This window comes from Mesoplodon bidens, assembly GCF_964165515.1.
Source record: "Mesoplodon bidens genome assembly, chromosome: 17".
NCBI classification, from domain to species: Eukaryota; Metazoa; Chordata; class Mammalia; order Artiodactyla; family Ziphiidae; genus Mesoplodon; species Mesoplodon bidens.
The window spans coordinates 4,815,003-4,835,474 of record NC_138174.1 but is presented as its reverse complement, the minus strand read 5'-3'; the positions used below and the strand labels follow the sequence as shown (position 1 = coordinate 4,835,474).

Below are 20,472 nucleotides of genomic sequence, written 5' to 3'. Positions count from 1 at the left end.
ACATATAATGAAAGCTATTCATTCAGTGTCCTTTTGGATAACTTGGGGGAAAAAGAATTCTTTATATACTTAATTATACATAATAATACTAATAATAGAGTGCACTTAATTCTATCATTTTGGAACAGTGATTAAAGAAATCAAAGGTTGTAAAGCAATTATACTCCAGTGAAGATGTTTTTAAAAAAAAGAAATCAAAGGTATTTCCCTATTTTTACAGATAAGCAGCAAAGATGAAGATTTTTTAGACCTTTCTGTTGACGTGGAACAAAACACATCCATTACTCACTGCTTAAGGTAAGTGCAGAGTTATTTATTTTGACATGTAATGACTGTCTTTAGGTTTAGAATATTTTTAAATGAATACACAATTTTCTGGTATAGACAAAATTATTTTGTGTTTTACACAGGGGTTTTAGCAACACAGAAACTCTATGCAGTGAATACAAATACTACTGTGAAGAATGCCGCAGCAAACAGGAAGCACACAAACGGTAAGTTAGTGTTTTTAACATTTATAGTGATTCTTTGGCAGTGTAATAGATGGGCTTTTCTAGCTGAAAGCGATCTATGACAATTTACAATGAGAAAACATTCTTTCTTTTATCACCAACAGCTCAGATTCATTAGATAATTACTAGATAAACAGTATTCAACTCTGTACCCTCAGGCGATTTTCTGCATTTAGTGATTGTTTAATAATCATAAACCAATACAGTTAAAATATTTTGCTTTGAAGCTTTCTTGGTGAGGAAGGATGAGGGGAAAGTACTTCACTCACCCTCACCCTGGTTTCCACTGTTCCTACATAGGATTTTGTACCTTCTCTCAGTATATTATTATAAAGACGGTATTTTGGTATCAAGGAATTGAATCATCATCATCATCATCATCATCATCATCATCATCCTCCTGATTATTGTACTTTTTATTTTGAATCAGACTCAGAAAAGTTGCATTAACAATACTAACAATGTTTTTTTTACCCTGAACCATTTGAGAGTGAGTTCCTGATATGACGTCCCAAGATCCTGGACACTTGGGTAGCTGTTTCCTACCAAAAAGGAAGTCTCCTATGTACTGTATCCATCCAGGTCAGGAAAGTAACACTGATGTGTTACTGTTATCATAGACCTTATTTTAGTGACACCAGATGTCCCAATAATGTCCTTTATAGAAAAAAGGATCCAGTCCAGAATCACACATTGCATTTAGTATTCATGTCTCTTTGGTCTTTTTTACATTTAGAAGAGTTCCTTAGTCTTTTCTTGACTTTCATTATCTTGGCACTTGAAAATTACAGATTAGTTATTTTATAGAATGTTCTTCTTTGGGTTTGTCTCATGTTTTTTGTATGATTAGGTTCAGGTTATGTATTTTGGGCACGAATCACACAGAAGTGATGCTGTGTTCTTCTCACTGTGTTCTTTTAAATGGCACACAATTTTAATATGTGTCAAGTGTCAGGGTTCCCAAGACCACTCCTGGATTTGGTGATTGACTAGGAGGACTTGCAGGACTCAGCATATATCATCGTGCTCACAGCTGAGATTTATTACAGGGAAAGGGGACAAGTACAGTCAGCCAAGGGGAAGCCAGGCCAGCTTGCAAGAGTCGTGTCCCCGTGGAGTCACACAGACGTACTTAGTCCCTCCAGCATCAAATGTGATAACATGGGAGAAGTGTTGTCTCCCAGGGAAGCTCATCACCAACTCGGTGACCGAGATTTACTGGGGGCTGGACACGTAGGCATCCTCTGCCTGGCCTGTACCGAAATTCCAGGCTCCCGGAAGGAAAGCAGGTGTTCAGCATAAACCATGTGATTTGCAGACAGTTCTCAGGGGCATCAAGACACGCTTGTCCGTTAGGGAACAGTGGGGACACCCCCCAGTCAAGTTCCCAGGTGTTAACCCAGGACCCTCCTTGCACCCGGCCTTTCCGAGGACGGTCTGAGGCCTGCTCTGGGACCCTGTCTCGCACATCCCGTGACTGGTACTGTTCTCTTTGGACACTGGACTAAGGTGCTGTCTCCCAGGATCCTTCACTGTGCAGCTGTGCTTTTCCCCAGTTGTAATTCATACGTGTTTTGAGATTGAAAGTTTGATGAGAAATGGGGATATCTACAATTTTTTTCATTTTTTAAATCGCAGTGAGGACTCAGGGACTCCTGTTGTATCCCGTGGGTAATGATGTCTCGTTTACTTTCAGGTCCGCATTATCCCGATTTGGCCGGCAGGAGCCCCCTCCCGCTGCCTCCTGTGTCTTTTGCCCTGTCCCTTTGTTCTCCGGCCCCTCTTTACTCGGTAGTGCAACAAGATGTCCAGGCTCGCTTTGTACCTTCCTTGCCCCCCACACTGGTACCAGCCATTTCTCGAAGGAGCCCTGATTCCTTTTAGGGGGAGAATAACCTTTAAAAACCAGGACTGTGGTATAGGTGTGCTCGTTGCCGTTGCCGTGTCACTGTTCCTGGGCCCACTTAGTGAACAGAGCTGGAGGACATGCGTGCTCGTGTGTGTACATATGTACACACATTTACGTCTGTACTTATTTATCTGTTGGTCTATCTGTATCGAAAAACCACAAATTCACAACAGTACCTCCAGTTTCATCCAACACCATAGGGTTTATTCTGGTTTTCTCCTTTTTAATATTGGTAAGCCCCTCCTCTGACAGTACAGATTGGCTCCCATTATCCTTATATATTTAATAGTTTGGTCAGTGCCCCTATAGGTAGCCAGGCTTATCACCGCACCCCTGCCCCCCAGAAATAAACCCGCATTTATATGCTCAGTGATCTTTAACAGATGGTGGTGGGAAAACTGGGTATCCACATGCAAAAGATTGAAGTTGGATCCTTACTTCATACCATTCACAAAAATTAACTCAAAATTGGTTAAAGACCTAAACATAACACCTGAAACTATAAAACTCTTAGAAGAAAACATAGGGGAAAAAAAGCCTCACGATGTTGAGTATGGCGGTGATTTCTTGAATATGACACCAAAAGCACAAGCAACAAAAGCAAAAACAGATAAATGGGACTATATCAAACTTAAAAACTTATGTGCAACAAAGGAAACAATGGAATGAAGTGACATGAATGGGAGAAAATATTTGCAGAATATTAACCGAATGGGAGAAAATATTTGAAAACCAGATATCTGATAAGAGGTTAATATCCAGAATATAAAGAACTCACACAACTCAACAGTAGAAACCAAATCACCCAATTAAAAAATGGGCAAAGGACTTGAGTAAACATTTCTCCAAAGATGACATACAGATGGCCAACAAGCATATGAAAAGATAACATAACTAATTATCCGGGAAATGCAAATCAAAACCACAATAAGATACCACCTCACATTAGTTTGGATGGCCACTTTCAAATAAAAAGAGAAAATAATGAGTGTTGATGAGGATGTGTGGAAAAGGGAACTGTGCATTGTTGGTGGAAATGTAAAATGTTGCAGCCACTGTGGAAAACAGTGTGAAGCTTCCTCAAAAATATTAAAAATAGAATTACCGTATGATCCAGCATTCTGCTTCTAGGTACATATCCAAAAGAACTGATAACAGGATTTTCAAAGAGATACGTGCATTCCCATGTTCATTGCTCTAGTATTTACAATAACCAAGAAGAGGTGGAAGCAACTTAAATGTCTGCTGACAGTCACACATAGTCATAGGTCGCGTTCCACTCACCCCCAGCACCACGTGCCCCAGTTAGTCCTGCTTGACATTAAGTTTATAAGAGGAAACTGTGGAATTTTATGTACAATTATTAAGCTTTTCTGTGTGGTCAAGACTTGCCCTTTTTCTTTTCTAATATAAAAATTTAAAGCTATAAATTTTCCTCTAAACACTGCTTTGGCTGTGTTCCCACAAATTTTAACATGTTGTATTTGCATCATCATCCATTTAAAAATCTATTCTAATTTCCCTTGTGATTTTGTCTTTGTCCCGTGGCTTATTTAGAAGTATATAGCTTAGTTTCCATATTTCAGGGGTTTTTTGCTATTTTATTGTTTTTTAATTTTTGTCAGGAAAATATATCCTGTGATCTCTGTCTTTTGTATTGAGACTTCTTTCATTGTCCAGTACATTAATGAATGTCCAGCTGTACTTGAGAAGAACATATATTCTTCAGTTTGAAATGGAGTGTTCCATAAATGTTGATTAGATCTATAATTTGGTTGTTCATACCTTCCCTATTCCTACTGACTTTTTTTGTTAGAGAAGTCTGCTAAAGACTTTAACTCTGTGCATTTATCTGTTTATTTCTTTAATTCTATCAAATTTGGTATTTGGAGCATGAAGCTTTGGTATTTGGTACTTGAAGATTGTGTCCTCTTGATTAGTTGGCCCTCTTTATTATGGAATGTCCATCTTTATCTCTAGTAACACTCCTTGGCTTGGGTTCTACTTTGTCTGATATTAGAATCAGCCAGAGCCATCTTTGCTGACTTTGTTATTTAATGTCTTTTTCTATCCTTCTACTTTTTAAAAATAGTTTTAAATTATAATTAGATATTATCTAATTATAATTAGATAATAGAAAGGTAAATACCTCTTATGTTAGTGCAAAATGAACACACCTTATTGTTTTAAAGATGTAAAAGCAAGAAAATGTATATCATAAATTTATCCAAATTTTAATCATTGTGTAGTAGGTAAATGCCATTTAAAAAAATCTAAATAGAAAATTAATTTATAAGTCAGTTTACAGAAGATAAAAATCAATGTCGGGGACTTCCCTGGTGGTCCAGGGGTTAAGACTCTGTGCTCGCAATGCAGGGGGCCCGGGTTCGATCCCTGGTCAAGGAACTAGATCCCACGTGTTGCAACTAAGACCCGGCACAGCATGCATGCATGCATGCATGCGTGCATAAATAAATAAATATTTCTTTAAAAATCAATGTCTATTTCAAACTTTAACTAAAAAGGAAAAAAAAGTTCTCTGTCCTCCCGTTTTTTTCTTCGGCATATTTGTCTTTTGGAGAAAACATTACATTCTGAGACCACTTTTTTAACAACAGTGACAGAGATCAAGAGCTCCCTAAGGTCACCTTTCTCCACACGTTTGAATGGAAGGAAAACCAGAATCCTATCAATTCTTTGGTGTGTTGGTGGAATTGGTGTTTCAAGCAGGAAATCAACTTCTTTGTTCTTCCTTCTGCTGCACAATCTCCATAATGAATTTGACTCAGCTTATATATGTGTTCATTTCTTCCTGAGCCATTTCAGTATGAGAAAGATTTTGTGAGATAGTCTCTCATCATCTTTAAAATGTGGCTCCACAAATATTTGTGTTTGACTTTATCCTGTGTCTCTTCACAAGTGTTGGGTTTCCTCTGGGAAGAAGTGCTGCTGGGAGGATTCGTGTTCCTCCCGTGTTGTCTGATGGGGCGTATTTTATAAGCCAGCATTTGGACATGTTCTCTTTTCTCCATTTGGGCTTTTTCCCCTCTGCTCTGCCTTAATTTCTAAAAGCACATTTTTCCTAATCCCCGGGCCATACCTGTCTCCTCTTCCTAATCTTAACTGACTGCATCTAATACACTACTAACATATTTAACACTTAGAAAAATCCTTGTGGGTTTGCACCTCACTGGACATTTTCAAAGGATAGTTTGCTTTTACTGTTTTGAAAGAGTTTGTTTTAGCAACTCTGTACCAGTTTAATTGAACATCTGATGTTTAAGAGTTGGATTACTGTATATATAAATATATATCTTGACTTTTTTACTTTCCGTAAGTATTTTCCCATGCCATTTAGAAACTTTCAACAACATTGTTTGAAGTTGTATAATATTCTGTTGTGTTTGTATTGTTATGTATTTCAGCATTTCCTGTTGTTGAATAGCTAGGATTCTCCCACTTTTTCACAATATAAAATAACTCCAGAACTGAATTCTTTTCAGAAGTCTTGTATTTGAGATGATATATTTAGTTTCGATTACTGAGGTAAAGGCCGTAAAGGCTGTTAATTCGTATTGCTAGATTGCTTTCCAGGAATGATTAGGTTTTACATTTATTTTCGCTAATGTTTTCCAAAAGCCAGGTTAATAAACATTTCTGGAATAATAAGCTGCCGCACCACATTTAAGATCTGTAGAATGCAGATCTAGAATAATGCTATAAAATGATTTGTTTTCGCTTCATTAGAGGCAGAGGTTTAATAAGTTTCATTTTTTAATTATGAAAAGTGTTTTGCTTCACTGAACACACACAGAATTCAGTTCTGTAGTGTTTGTCAAGTACCTATGTGTGCTAGGTGGAGAAACATAATAAAAGAGATGGTATCTGTCCATCCGGAATCCAGACACTAGAAGAGAAAGACCCATAATCATCTAAATGTTTTATAGTGTAATAAACTGTACAGATATGAAGTGAATGTGTAAAGTGCTGATGGACGGTTGAGGAGAACAGTTATTTGTGCCAGAAGATCAAGCGTTGGCGCTGAAGTGAAATTGGGGAGCAGTGGTGTCTAGGGGAGAGGCTGCCCGGAGGGGTCTTCAGGGCATTTGGGGATGGGGAGGCCCGTGCTTTACAGGTAAAAGCTTCACTCCTGCGTTTCCAGGTTATTTTATTCCCTTTCCAGGATGCACACAGCCACTGCTTTTACTAAGGAGCTGTTCCTTGTCTCTGGCAAATGCCTTTAATGGATGGTCTTTAATGCTTTTCTCACTGTCTCCTGCTCTCAGTCTGTTACTGAATTGTATAGCTGAATAGAACAAATGGATCTCAGCCTCCATTCACCTCTGAAGGAGTGAGCGGCCTTAAGGAGCTGGTTTTTCCTGCAGCTGGCACAGTGACCTATATTTCAGAAGTACAGAGTTCTTAATAAAGGAATGTACCATCATATCTCTTTGGGAGCCGTACCGAGTGCTGTGTCAGATTATGTGGTTTGGTGATGATGGGGGGCAGGGGCCGTCTTAAGACTTTCAGAATTTTGCTTTGCTAATACAAAAGTCATGGGTAGAAATATGCAAAAGTGGGCAGTGCCAGGCTATGAAAGCTATCAACTGTTACTTGAATCGTGAAGTTTGATAATTCTTTTAAGGACATGGTGAATATCTTATGAAATTTTGTTTTCATGTTTATTTTAACAGGATGAAAGTTAAAAAGCTGCCCATGATTCTAGCTCTGCATCTGAAAAGATTTAAATATATGGATCAACTTCATCGATATACAAAACTTTCTTACCGGGTAGTTTTTCCTTTAGAACTTCGTCTATTTAACACTTCAGGCGATGCAACCAATCCTGACAGAATGTACGACCTCGTGGCCGTCGTGGTTCACTGTGGAAGGTAACAGGGCCGTGGGCCATGCTGGCAAGATGCTCAGTGGTGGGCAAGTGCACGCACAGGATGCTCGTGAGCCACTCAGATATGCAGGCCTTTTGGAGGTTTCTGTAGCCCTCGGTGCTATAGGACGAAAATAAGTTTATTTCTAATGGGTATTTCAGATACATTTTACCATTTCCTTCTTAAAACCTTTATATATTAAAATAGTGTGTTATTGCCTGGACTTGATACTTGTTCTTATTATTTAAATATTATTCTGGGGGGCTTCCCTGGTGGCGCAGTGGTTGAGAGTCCGCCTGCCGATGCAGGGGACATGGGTTCGTGCCCTGGTCCAGGAAGATCCCACATGCCGCGGAGCGGCTGGGCCTGTGAGCCATGGCCGCTGAGCTTGCACGTCCGGAGCCTGTGCTCCGCAACGGGAGAGGCCACAACAGTGAGAGGCCCGCGTACCGCAAAAAAAAAAAAAAAAATATATATATATATATATATATATATTATTCTGGGAACTTTAAGTCCTGTTAGTTTTTCTTTTCCTTTTCTTTTTTCTTGATTATTGGTAAAAAAAAAAAAAAAAAAGCACTGCTTAAAGAGATTTTACAAAATAAGTTATTCCTGAGATTAATTGGATATGTTCATCATGTTAATGATTGTGAAAAACACTTTAAAAAGGTTTTGGAGATAATCTTCAAAGACAAGCTTTCTGATTTTATAAGTCTCTGTGTTTGTTTCCTGTTAGCCAGTATAGTGTACTATCTCATCTATAGATCTTAATTTATAAAGTAGCTCAAAAAATTCTCAAACCACAAGAGTATCGCATAATCGACATTTATATTTGGAACTTACAGTCTTCATTGACTATTTAGAATTTCCTGTAATAATTTTATTTTTTATTTATTTATTTTTGGCCACACCGTGCAGCTTGCGGGATCTTAGTTCCCTGACCAGGGATGGAACCCAGGCCCTGTCAGTGAAAGTGCCGAGTCCTGACCACTGGGCCTCCAGGGAATTTCCTCCTGTAATAATTTAAAAACAGGTCACTCATCCTTTTCCCCCTGGCTGTTGGACACTTGTACTAACAGCGTGTTGTACTCCAGCCTCTCATTAGCTGTCCCTCCCTCTCCCAGCTTTCTGCTCAGAATATGTCAGGACGGCTGGGAGGGAGTCCACTTCTGTCACAGTCTCTAACCTCCGTGGTCTGTGTCAGCCCATCTCCTGTCTCTGATCCTCGGCAATAATCTTTGTTTTCCATTTTGGAGCATTATGTTTCTAAAGAAATAGTGATGACATCTGAACAGAGGAAAACAATATCGGGTACCTTACAGAACCCTGGTGTAGTGATCAGACTGGAGGCTTATTTTAGCATTAAAAGTGGGTTTTTTTTTTTTAAGTTTTGAGGTATTTTCCTCTACAGTGAAAAAGTACTCTCTTTGTGTCATTTTGTCACCTAAGATATTCATCTCAACTATGGAATCAAAGATCTGAGGAAACTTGGAGGCAGCTTATTCTTATATCTGAGGTTGCTACTTTTAAAATAGTATTCACCATAAAGAATAATCTGTGTTGAAAATTACTTCAAAGTCTGTAATATAGTAATTGTGGTAGAATTATAATTTGATTTAAAAATTATATATAAGGTTTTGTAGTGAGTCATACTTAAACTGGGAGAGGTTAAAAATCTTTCACGTGTTCTTTATAAAGAACTTTTAGGGACTTCCCTGGCGGTCCAGTGGTTAGGACTCTGCGCTTCTACTGCAGGGGACACAGGGTTCGATCCCTGGTCAGGGAACTAAGATCCTGCAAGCCACGAGGCACAGCCAAAAAAAAAAAAAGAATTTCTTTTAAAAGAAATAATCCCACCTTTATTTTTACATTTTTCTAGATTTCTGTATTCCAGATTTGTTGAAAATGAGATGCAGAGGCAATTATAATAATTATAATGGTGCTAAGAGTTAAGTACTTAAAGCTAGCACTAATAATACTAAAAAAAGTCACTTGTTTAAAGAAGTTTATGAAGTTGGAGCTTGATTTCAGAGCCAAGGATTTGATATCTTTACTTTTTCAAGCATCACATGGAATCTTTCCTCGAGAAAAACTATTGCCAAGGGTTAAGACTCAGAAATAATTCTACATGCATTGTTTTGTAGTTTAATTCAGCATGTTCTGGCTGTGATCGCCTCTCCTCCCCCCTAAAAATGCTAGAAATTTTTATTTAAATCTTTTATAGAAGCAAATTGGAAAATTACTTACAAAATAATAATTTTAGGGCTTCCCTGGTGGCGCAGTGGTTGAGAGTCCGCCTGCCGATGCAGGGGACACAGGTTCGTGCCCTGGTCTGGGAAGATCCCACATGCCATGGAGCGGCTGGGCCCATGAGCCATGGCCACTGGGCCTGCACGTCCAGAGCCTGTGCTCCGCAACAGGAGAGGCCACAACAGTGAGAGGCCCGCGTATCGCCAAAAAATAAAAAATAAAAATAATAATTTTAAAAGGCAACAAAGAATTTTATAGTACACCTTTATATAAAGAGAATACTGGTTATATCTCTCAAAGTAGAGTACTGATTATTTGGTCTTAAAATTGAATGCCAGTTCAGATCAATGTAGCTTGATCTTTTGGGGGAAAGAATAGGTAAGGAATATTTTTATCTGTTTCAGTTTTTCTACTTTATAGAACGTGGAATATAGGGCATAGAAGAGCAATGCTAATAAACCTTGTATAAAATTAACTTTTATTTCTCTTTGTTTTAGTGGTCCCAATCGAGGCCATTATATTGCAATAGTTAAGAGTCATGATTTTTGGTTGTTGTTCGATGACGACATTGTAGAAGTAAGTAGTTTCCTAATTTCTTGTTTTTCTTCAAAGTTGTGTATGTATTTTGCTCTTGACTTTTTCCTTCCAGCTTCTCATTGTATATGACAGGTCTTCAGATTGTAGTCTAATTTCTACTTCTTACTCCCTAACATCCAGTCCCATTGCTGGAATGGTCAGCTAACCTTTAAAATGTTTAGAATAGGCACTTCCCTGGTGGCACAGTGGTTAAGAATCCGCCTGCCAATGCAGGGGACACGGGTTCGATCCCTGGTCCAGGAAGATCCCACATGCCGTGGAGCACGTAAGCCTGTGCACAACTACTGAGCCTGCGCTCTAGAGCCCGCGAGCCACAACTACTGAGCCCGCGTGCCACAACTACTGAAGCCTGCATGCTTAGAGCCTGTGCTCCACAACAAGACAAGCCACCTCAATGAGAAGCCCTCACACCTGCACAGCAACCAAGAGCAGCCCCTGCTCGCCACAACTAGAGAAAGCCTGCGTGCAGCAACGAAGATCCAATGCAGCCATAGATAGATAGATAGATGAATACATAAAATTTTAAAAATGTTTAGAATAAAACAAAGGAAATCTTTCAACAACAGAGCTAGTTTAAAAAAAACACTATTAACAAAATAATTTATTGAGCTATAAGACACAGTAAAGTATGCAAATTTTAAACAACTTAAATTTTTACATGTGAATGCACACGTGCACACACACACACACGAAACCTCCATCTAGATTAAGATATAGTATATTTTCAGCACCCCAACAAGCTCCCTTATTCCTCCTCCTGGTCAGTACCCACAGCTTTCCTCCCCTACCCACCATCCTCTGGAATCCACTATTTTGAATTTTATTATGTTACTGTGATTAATTTTGCCTATGTTTGGATATAAGTGGGCTCATCCAGTGTGACTGCTTTTGTGTCTGGCTTTTTTCACTCGTCAGTACCTATGCAACTCAATCTTGTTGCCTGCAATAGTAGTTCTTTCCTTATTGCTGTCTAATTTTCCATTGTATGGATATACCACGTTAGAAACTTGATTTTTTGTCCATTGTTGACTATTACAAATAAAACCGCCTTGATTATCCTTGTACAAGTCTTTTGTTGGACATAGGCCCTCATTTTTCTTGGGTATATTTTAGATTGAACCATATGAAATAGCCATTTTTGTAGGTCCCAAATGGTTGACAGTTAGTGGTTTCCTATAGTTCAGCCTATACCCAGGAATAGAATTGCTGGGTCACACACAGGGTAATTGTGTATGTTCAGCCTTAGAAGATGATGCTAAACATTTTCCCCAGCATCTGTGCCATTTTACATTCCTCCCAGCTCTGAATGAGAGTTCCATTTGTTCCGCATTCTCACCAATACTTGGCATCATCCGTCTTTTTAATTTAAGCCATTTGGATTGTACAGAGCTGTTTTATGAACGAGAAAATGAAAGGCATTATTCTAAGAAAGGTTGGAGATTTTATTGGATTTAAGCAGTTCAAAGAGCTCGTTTTTGTACTCACGTTGATGTTTTGCCTCACAGAAAATAGATGCACAAGCTATCGAAGAATTCTACGGGTTGACGTCAGATATCTCAAAGAACTCTGAGTCTGGTTACATCCTTTTCTATCAGTCCCGGGACTGAGGGAACCGCGATGAAGAGAGACTTTCTGCCTCATTTCTTCTCTGGTTATTTGGGAAAGGATCGAGCACCAGTTTTCCAAGAAAAGAGAAATGCAGGAAGCTCAGGGGGCAGTAGGACACTTTGCACGCAGTAAAGCAAAGACTGGATGAACACGCTCTTCCTACCATGGTAGTTGATTGGTTTGCTCAGGTATCATGCTGTCTGCGCAGTTCCGTACAACAAGGCAGTGGAATCAGAGATACCAGCTCCTCTTGTAAAACAGCCTTCCAGTAACTGACATGCATTTTCTCTTCATTAATTGCACCAATAATGATTGAACTCCTTGGGGGTGCAGTAGAAAGAAAAGGAATCTGTGAGATTGTACTGACAATTGCAGGAGATGATGTTGAACACACTGCATACATTTGCCTGGTTGAACACGTCGAGAAGCAATACTGGGTGGTCTTTTCAAGCGTAAACCAGAAATACTTTTGGGCCCAACACTTGCAGTTGCCTTCCTGATGTAAAGAAACTAACAGATACTAGAATCCAGTGTCAGGAAGACAAATACGTTTGCTTCTCTGAAGAAGCTTATAATAATATACAGTATATGTATATCTAGGGAACAGTTGGTCAAAAGTGGCTTTTTGTTTCCCCAAGGGGAAAGACTGGCTTTGTAATTATAATTTTTTTCCTTATTTATTTTACTTAAAACTGGTAGAGTCTAAGTATTGTATGAAGTGCCCATGATTCTGTCAGTAAATTTGAGCATATTTTTATTAGTTTTTGTCAGTTTAACTAATCCCTTTGTTTGTTTCTGTTTTTAAGGTGAATTTTAAACTCGTGTTTTAAATCATAAGTTACCTTAAGAAAAATTGCAGTGGGAGGAGGTACATATTCTTTTTCAGGAGGAACTGATATCTCTGGCTAAATATTTGTCTAGTTGTCAGTTATTTTATTCAGTTTTAATTTCAGTAAAATTAAAAACTATCAAAAATTCCCTGTCATTGTGGAATGATCTAAGAAATCCTGGTGCAGTGGTGGTGTGCTGGTCTTGAGAGTTCTTCAGTACTCTGTTTCAGGTTGAGGCCACGTTTGGATAACTCATGTCATAGCACTTAACGATATTTTCAAATGTTCTTTATCCTGGAAAGAAGTGATTCATCCCAGCCCCAGCTCCTGGAGAGCTAACAGACCCTGTGAGGATTACGTTTTAATGAGGTCGACCAGAAGTACTTTGAAAGCAAGTGTTTTTTTTCCCCTTCCACCTTTACAAATGTTATTGGAATTTAACTTTGTGTTTAAGACTTCATTCTTTTGGGAGTTTCAAGAAGTAATATGTGTGATGTACGATGTATGTAAACCGTTGCAGTTGACACTTTTCCATGCATCAAGAAGTTGTCTGACAGTGGCCGAGTGTAACTTGCTGAAAATAATTGAATATGTATTCAAGATAATAGCAATCAGGTCTTAGATGTTCTTTATCCATGTTTTTCCAGGCAGTAATCTTTTTTTTTAATCGTTGTAATTTTGTAAACTTATTTCACTAATACTGTTGAATCTGAAAAACAAGCAACAAAAAAAATGTTTTGTCTGCTGCTATTATTAACATTTATTATCTGTATCTTTTAGCTCAGGAAATGACTTCACCTGTTCGTTCCATGAATAGATCTTTAACAGGGTCGCATAGCTAATTGGGCTGTTGAAACAGATGTACTGGGAGAAAATGATGATATATTTTGACAGATTGCTTTTTAAGAGACAGTTTCTAACGCCTTACCCTGGCTGGAATGGTTCTGTACAAATTACATGGCCTGCCTGATCTACCAGCATGGCACAGAGAATCGCAACCAAGAATGTGGGCAGGGTGGCAGCTGCGGAGGTGGGTGCATTTTTTATTTTGAGGGCTTCAGCCAAATTGTCTTGGAATTTAAAGCTAAATTTCTGCAGCTTTCAGTATGGAGACGAGGAGGAACGTGAAGCTGAACCAGTTTTTACTTGGCGTTGGGGCCACAACGTGCATGAGAAAGATAGATGAAGTCATTTGCATAAAGGTACAGCATTGGGATACTATGTTGTGTTTGTTTTTACATTTTGCATTTAGAAAAACATACAGTGAAGTAAAAGCCAAGGTTAAATTTCCTATTAAAGCAAGTTCTAGCGTTGTTTTTGAGTTCCATGGTAGTCACACACTGTTCACATCTACACCCTGTTTAATAGGATGACTTGTCAGGAGGGGACGATGGGGTGATGGTTCTCAATTTTCTTTGTACACTCTAAGTGTAGCTGCATCTACATAAAATGTTTTGAAGCTTCTCAGAAATACAGTATACTTTAAAAACATGTAGGGTTAGGGTCGGGGTGGGGAAATGCAGATATAGTAAGTAAGAAAAGTGACCCATATAGAACGCGTTGTGAGGTTGTGTGCTGGTCTGACTGATTTAAATGAGGGGGCGGGTTTCCGTTGTAAATGGTGGCTGATTGCTGTCTAACTGTGTACATGTTTGTCGGGATGGCTATCCCATATTTTGTATATTGGAATAAAAATTTCTATAAATTATCATAACTGAAAGTAAATATTCTAAATTAAGTCTCACTTCTAAGTCACATGGCTTCTGTCTTGGCGGCTTTACCTTTAGAAGCTGGCTCGAGACAGGAGCCCTGAGACTTTAGGCAAAGGGAAGAGGTGGGGAATGTAATATATGGGTCTCGTCGCCTCTAACCATCCGTGTCGGGTTTTTTCTTTCCTTGACGGCAGTAGAAAGACCTCACTTCCATAACTTACTACTCTTGATACTTTCTTTAAAGCTACTTTTCAATAAAGATTCTCTCATGAGGTATTTACCTGGGAGTTGGGAGGCTAAGGCGCTCAGGTCCTGGCTCTTCAGTGAATTTAACTGTGTGACCTTGGGCAAGTCACTTAACCTCTCTGTGCTTCAGTCTCCCTATCTTGTAAAATGGGAGTAATACCTACCTCACAGGGTTGTTGTGGGGATTAATTAGATATAATGTCTGTAAAGCATCTAAGGTTCTTGAAGAAGGCGCTATATAAATTCAAAATAATATCTATTAAAGTTGGTTTATTTGTGCTTGTGGGGTTTTGTGTGTTTTTTCCTTTTTTCCTCAAATGCATTTGCAAACTAGAAGTACACACTTTGGACTCTGTGTTACTGGTTTTGCTCAAAAGTTACTACTTTTGTGACCCAAAGAGATTTTCCCAGAACACATCCCATTTGTGTAAAATAGCATTATACGTGCCTGCGTGTTTCTTCAGCACGTACCTTGCATTTATTTGTCTTTATTTAGTAGCATTGTCTTTCCCCAAATCCCAAGTTTAGAAATTTAAACTTAGAATCTCAAAGGGCAAAATATCTTAACAGTCACTGTTGCTAGCACCCCTCCTCCCTCCCAGGGTAGTACTTGCTCCTGTAAAATCAGCATGTGAACTTGAGAACTTGAAGCTTCGTCAGCCGTTGAGTGACGGCTGTTTATTTATCCTCACCGTTCTTGGGAACCCTGGCCTGGAGGTGCTCTTGTTTATCCACGTCTCTGAAGGACTGTTCTCAGAGTGACACAGTACCCGGAGGTGGGGAGCTGAGATAATCATCTGTATCATGTTGAACTTTGAGTAAATGACATGGTCTGTTTTCAAGAGTTTTTCATGGACTGTTGAAAAGCCAAGACCGCCCCTCCCTTTTTCCAAGTTCCCTTGTCTTCCAGTACCTGTGCGTGTTATTTGAAAGCTTTCCCTCTTCTCATTGATGTGTTTTCTGTGATAACCCTTTTTAAAAAAATCTCCAGAGCTGCTGAAATAACCCATCATCTTTGAGTTGAGCATGTGATAGGCCCTGTACTCAGCATCTTACGTTTTTTAAAGATTCATCTTGAAGACAGTGTCTATGAGGTTCATTTTACAAAAGAAGAAACTAAGGCTTTTCAGAGGTTACGTGATTTTTCCCAAAGTCACTCAGCTGGAAGGTAGTAGATCCAGGTGACAGTGGATCTTAACCCGTTGTTTCCCTGTGGAAGGTTCTAAATTACTCTCAGGAATTCTCCCTCAAGCAGCCACTATGGACCCCTGATTTCTGAAGAAACAAGCTTACACTATTCATCATATGCCACTTACTCTAATCCACCTTAATAATGGGTTCCTTTCTTAAATTTCCTCACCTGCTGTCAATGATTTGCCCTATAATTAAAGTGATCTAGGACTTAAGGAAAACGTCATACCTTCTAATTGTTTTCAAAAAGCAAAACTCTTTGAAGATCAAAAAAACAGTCCCACTTTACTGATAGCTCATTCCCAAATCTGGATAATTAGCAGAATCACTGGAGGAATTTTACAAACGTTCAGATTCCCGAGATCCATCCCCGAAGATTTTGACCGAAGATGAGAAATCGAGTTCTCAAGGGCTCCCAGGTGATTCTAATCATCCAGGTTTGGGCCTGTGTTAGAACTCACCTGAAGTTCTAGATCACGGTTTCTATAAGTTCACTGCCAATCCAGAGTTGGCCTGTTGGGAGCATTGTCAACAAGTGAAGTCATCTAAGGAACACTCATGGGATACTTAAGAGGGACAGAACTCTTGTCTTTACAATACGGCATTTGAAGGGCTGCCGTCTAGGGGGTGTTTTGCTTCTACGGTTGAGTTGGGACGGAGCAGTGGGAAGAGCAGAAAGGCCCTTAAGTACAAGGGAAAGCTCTCTGTTGGTTCAGCAGTGACAGAAGACAAGAAATGAAGCCTCGAGCGGACGCGTTTTGCCATTGGCAGGTGGAGTGCCTAGACCGGCTCAGAGGTTGTGCTAGAAACACAGGCTCCTTCCCACGTGAGGCTGCAGAGACAGGGTGGGCAGGGAGCCGTGCATCCCAGGCCGGGGCTCGTATGGACAGGGAGCCGTGCGTCCCAGGCCGGGGCTCGTATGGACAGGGAGCCATGCATCCCAGGCCGGGGCTCGTATGGGCAGGGAGCCGTGCGTCCCAGGCCGGGGCTCGTATGGGCAGGGAGCCGTGCGTCCCAGGCCGGGGCTCGTCTTAGCCCCACATCTCACTGCCCTGCATTTTTTTTTTTTTTGCGGTACGTGGGCCTCTCACTGTTGTGGCCTCTCCCGTTGCGGAGCACGGGCTCTGGACGCGCAGGCCCAGCGGCCATGGCCCACGGCCCCAGCTGCTCCGCGGCATGTGGGATCTTCCTGGACCAGGGCACGAACCCGTGGCCCCTGCATCGGCAGGCGGGCTCTCAACCACTGCGCCACCAGGGAAGCCTACCCTGCATCTTTTAAACTAGCTGGACATAGGGTGCTCTCATTTACGGCAGGGAGAATCTAGATTGCACTGGTCATTAGGAAGGGGTGCTTCCTTGCAAGTTGCCCCTTTGCCTGTCCCTGACTTGAAAACAGGTAGGTGGGTTGAGCAAAGCACACGAGTCTCTAGGTTTCAGGTGGCAGGAGTTGATTTCGTATTCCTTCAGTTTGTGCGGGCACAACAACCTTGGGTGGACCTACCCTGCATAAAAGACGCACTCCACCGTCTCAAAATACTTTCCTTTGGAGAACACTCAGGTTCTTCAGATTTAGGAACCTCCGAATTGTGGCCAACTTGATAGAAGACATTAAAAAGTGACCGAGGAGCGAAGGCTCACCTTGTGCGGTGGTGCAGCCCTTGCCCAGTAAATCCTGGAAAGTGCATGTTGGGTCATTGACAAGATTGCCGAAGAAGAGACGTGATTTTACTGTACGCGGCCATGTCGTCACAAAGCCTCGCCCACTGCAAGGCCCAGGAACAAGACAGTGATCGCATACTGTCTGTGCACATTTTGGGGTGATAAAAGCAATGATTACTTGTGGTGTTTATAACCTATTTACTGAAACTTCTGTTTGCTGGTAGCTTTTCCCTTCAGGAAGGAACCATTTTCCAAATGGAGTTTGTTTTAGGAGGCAAAAATGAATTTCTTGGCTGGACTTGACTGGCTAGTTTTTAATAACCTGCCAGAGTGTCGTACTTATTTTAAGGAAAAATAAAAAGTGATGATAGGATGATGAGGAAGGTAGACTTACAAAATGGCCTGTCCGTGTATAAGATGATTAGATGGATAATGGAAGCTTCAGAAAATATAAGCATCTTACCTATTTTCCCAGCATTACATGGATTTATCGTTCTAAAAGCCATCTCAGTTGTTGCACTCTGCCCAACAGATGTATTTTTTAAGTTCCTATCGTGAACCCAAGTATGAGCAATGTAGTGTCTGGACTTCTATACATCATATATACTCTATTTTACTATATATTAAGCTATTGACGAGAACCGGTTTGAAATTACATTGATTTACTGAATGTAGTTACAAAGTGAGATAAGGCTTAAGATCCTAACCCAAAGCAGGCAGGCAGGGGTGGGGAGATTTGTGCTTTGAGAAGGAAATCCTGAGCTGTGGTGTGGAGAGGGGTCTGGAGGTGCCGGAGTGGGTGTGTGTGATGAAGCTTCAGGGCAACAGGACTCTGCCACGTGCTGGCTGGGGTGCAGGCGAGGGGAGCAGTGTCCAGGAGGACTCCTGGATTTGTCTCGCTGGCACAGCTTACGAGACAGAAGCCTTCTGCTGAGAACCCTGGAGGAGGACCAGGCTTGGGGGTTAGGTCATAGTACTCCACGGTATGAATGTACCACCGTTTCTTTATAAGCATTTGCTTTTAACAAACTCACGTTGCCTGGCAGTTTGGGGAGGCCTAGCCCTGATGGCCGGGGAATCACTGGAATCCACATGCTCAGGATCTATTAGCCGCTGTCCCACATGCCACGGGGCAAAGCTTTAACATTAGAATTTGAGATTAGGTACAAAGTTGAAATGGCTCTTGTACTTCTGAGATAATTACTCTGTGGCCAGGGAACTCCCAGAATGTGTTACAAGGTCTACAGTGATTCTGAGGACAGATTGATAAGAGTAGCAGCCTCGTGGTGAAGAATGTTGGGTGTCTTGAAAGCTTTTATTGGAAATGAATCATATCTATCCTCTGCTCTGGCATAAATAATTTCCTTCTATGGAAAGATGATACGTCTTAAGGACCGTGGAGGGGCTTTAGAACGAGAGAAAAAAATGCAGTTGAAGGGCAACTTGCAAAGTTTTCAAAGGAAGTTTTGTGAAGTGAATTTACTGCTCGACAGATTGAAGTCCAGTCCAATGAGTCTGATGGACCTGCCCCAGGACCCGGGTGCCACTCTGTTAGATGCAGGCGTTGCAGTCCCATAGGAGGAGGGCTGATTCCAGGGCAGCCTTGCAGTCCCCCCTGCTGTGTGATGGTTCACTGGTATCAAAGATGCTCCCATTCTCTGCAGGGGGAACTCTTGTCAGAGATAGCTGCTGAGACGTCAAGTTTCTCTGACACAGGTCTCTTGGTGTCTTTCCTAGCACCAATCTAGATCTGAACTGGTGGTCACTTGGTGACCGTAATGTTCATTGCCTTCTCCATTATATGCTGAACTAATCAGACACACATTAAATGGACAGCGAGCCAGCCCTTCAGAGCCTCAGGACCCAGTCCCATAGCCCATAAGCCTGCTTTCCTCATTTATAAAATGGCAAAAGTAAGGCTATCTTGTGGGAATGTCATAAATGGAATTGAGGTACATGTAAGATACATCTGGTACAGTTCAGGGCGACAGTCCCTCAACAGCGTTGTCTAGAAACTTCAGCAGAAACCTAGTACTGATTTCTTAGATATTGAATGGTTATTATGTGAAAAGCATCACTTCAGTTGTTGCAGGGGATATAAAGATGGCTAAGACACAATTTCTGTTCTCACAGCACTCACGGTGTAGAAAATAAGCTCATATTTGAAGAAGACAAAACTTGAGTAACGTGTGGCCAGAGCCAAGAGTCAAGGAAGGTAGGGCTCTAAATCCAAGAGCCTAACGGGTCAGGTAAGGAGTCTGGATTTTTCTAAAATGGAGAGAGGGGACCTCGGGAGGGTTTTAAGCAGAGGACTGATTTCTCAGAGTGACGCTTGCGAAGAGCCTTTTAGTAGATTCCTCCTGCCTGGAAGAGGAAGACCCGTGAGAAGGCTGTGGGCATCCAGCTGAGAAGGCGTGAGAGCCTGGCCAAGGGGTGGCTTTGGGGACGGGGGGCGGGTTTGGGACACGAGACGCTGAGGTAGAATCTTTAGGACGTGACGGCCGTGGTGGGGTTCCTGCGGCTTCTCTTGCAGGCAGGCTGTTTTGTCCCTCTCTTCACGCTCTGCTGGGGCAACCTCACCTACTCCACGCCCCCGACTATCAGCAATGCTAGTGACCAATCTTTACCTCTTGCCTAGGTGCCTTGAGCTCCAGGCCCTTCTAGCCCGTTGTCACGTGGGCAGCTCCGTCCAGATGTTACACAGACACCTCAGACTCAACTGGCTCAACCCCCATCCTGCCCTCACTCACATACACAGGTCAGAGACAGAATCGTCCTCCGCGCATTTATGTCCATCCTGCCAATACATCCAGACCTCAGGTCCTCTCAGGACGACCCTCTAAAGCTCCTGAGCCCACCTACTTTGATATCTCTAGGCCATGGCTTTGGTCTAGGCCGCCACCACCTTTGCCTCCGAATCAGCATTTCGGCCTCCAGTCCTGGCCTCGGTAAATCCGTTCCCCACAATGAAATTTGAGGGCTCTTTTTTTTTTTTTTTTTTAATTTATTTATTTTTGGCTGCGTTGGGTCTTCGTTGCTGTGCACGGGCTCTCTCTAGTTGCGGTGAGT

At 41.2% G+C, this 20,472-nt stretch overlaps 1 protein-coding gene across 1 annotated transcript in view; it reads left to right on the top strand.

The window, feature by feature from the left end:
• The window catches only part of USP12 (ubiquitin specific peptidase 12), a 79,689-nt gene extending 64,851 nt beyond the window's left edge, over positions 1–14,838 (top strand). Inside the window, exons 5-9 of the mRNA XM_081214714.1 lie at positions 221–297; positions 411–494; positions 7,116–7,313; positions 10,058–10,136; positions 11,663–14,838. Of these exons, the coding sequence (XP_081070840.1) occupies positions 221–297; positions 411–494; positions 7,116–7,313; positions 10,058–10,136; positions 11,663–11,764 (540 nt within the window). The 3' untranslated portion in view covers positions 11,765–14,838. The remainder of the gene's footprint in view (positions 1–220; positions 298–410; positions 495–7,115; positions 7,314–10,057; positions 10,137–11,662) is intronic.
• The last annotated feature ends 5,634 nt before the right edge of the window (positions 14,839–20,472 follow it).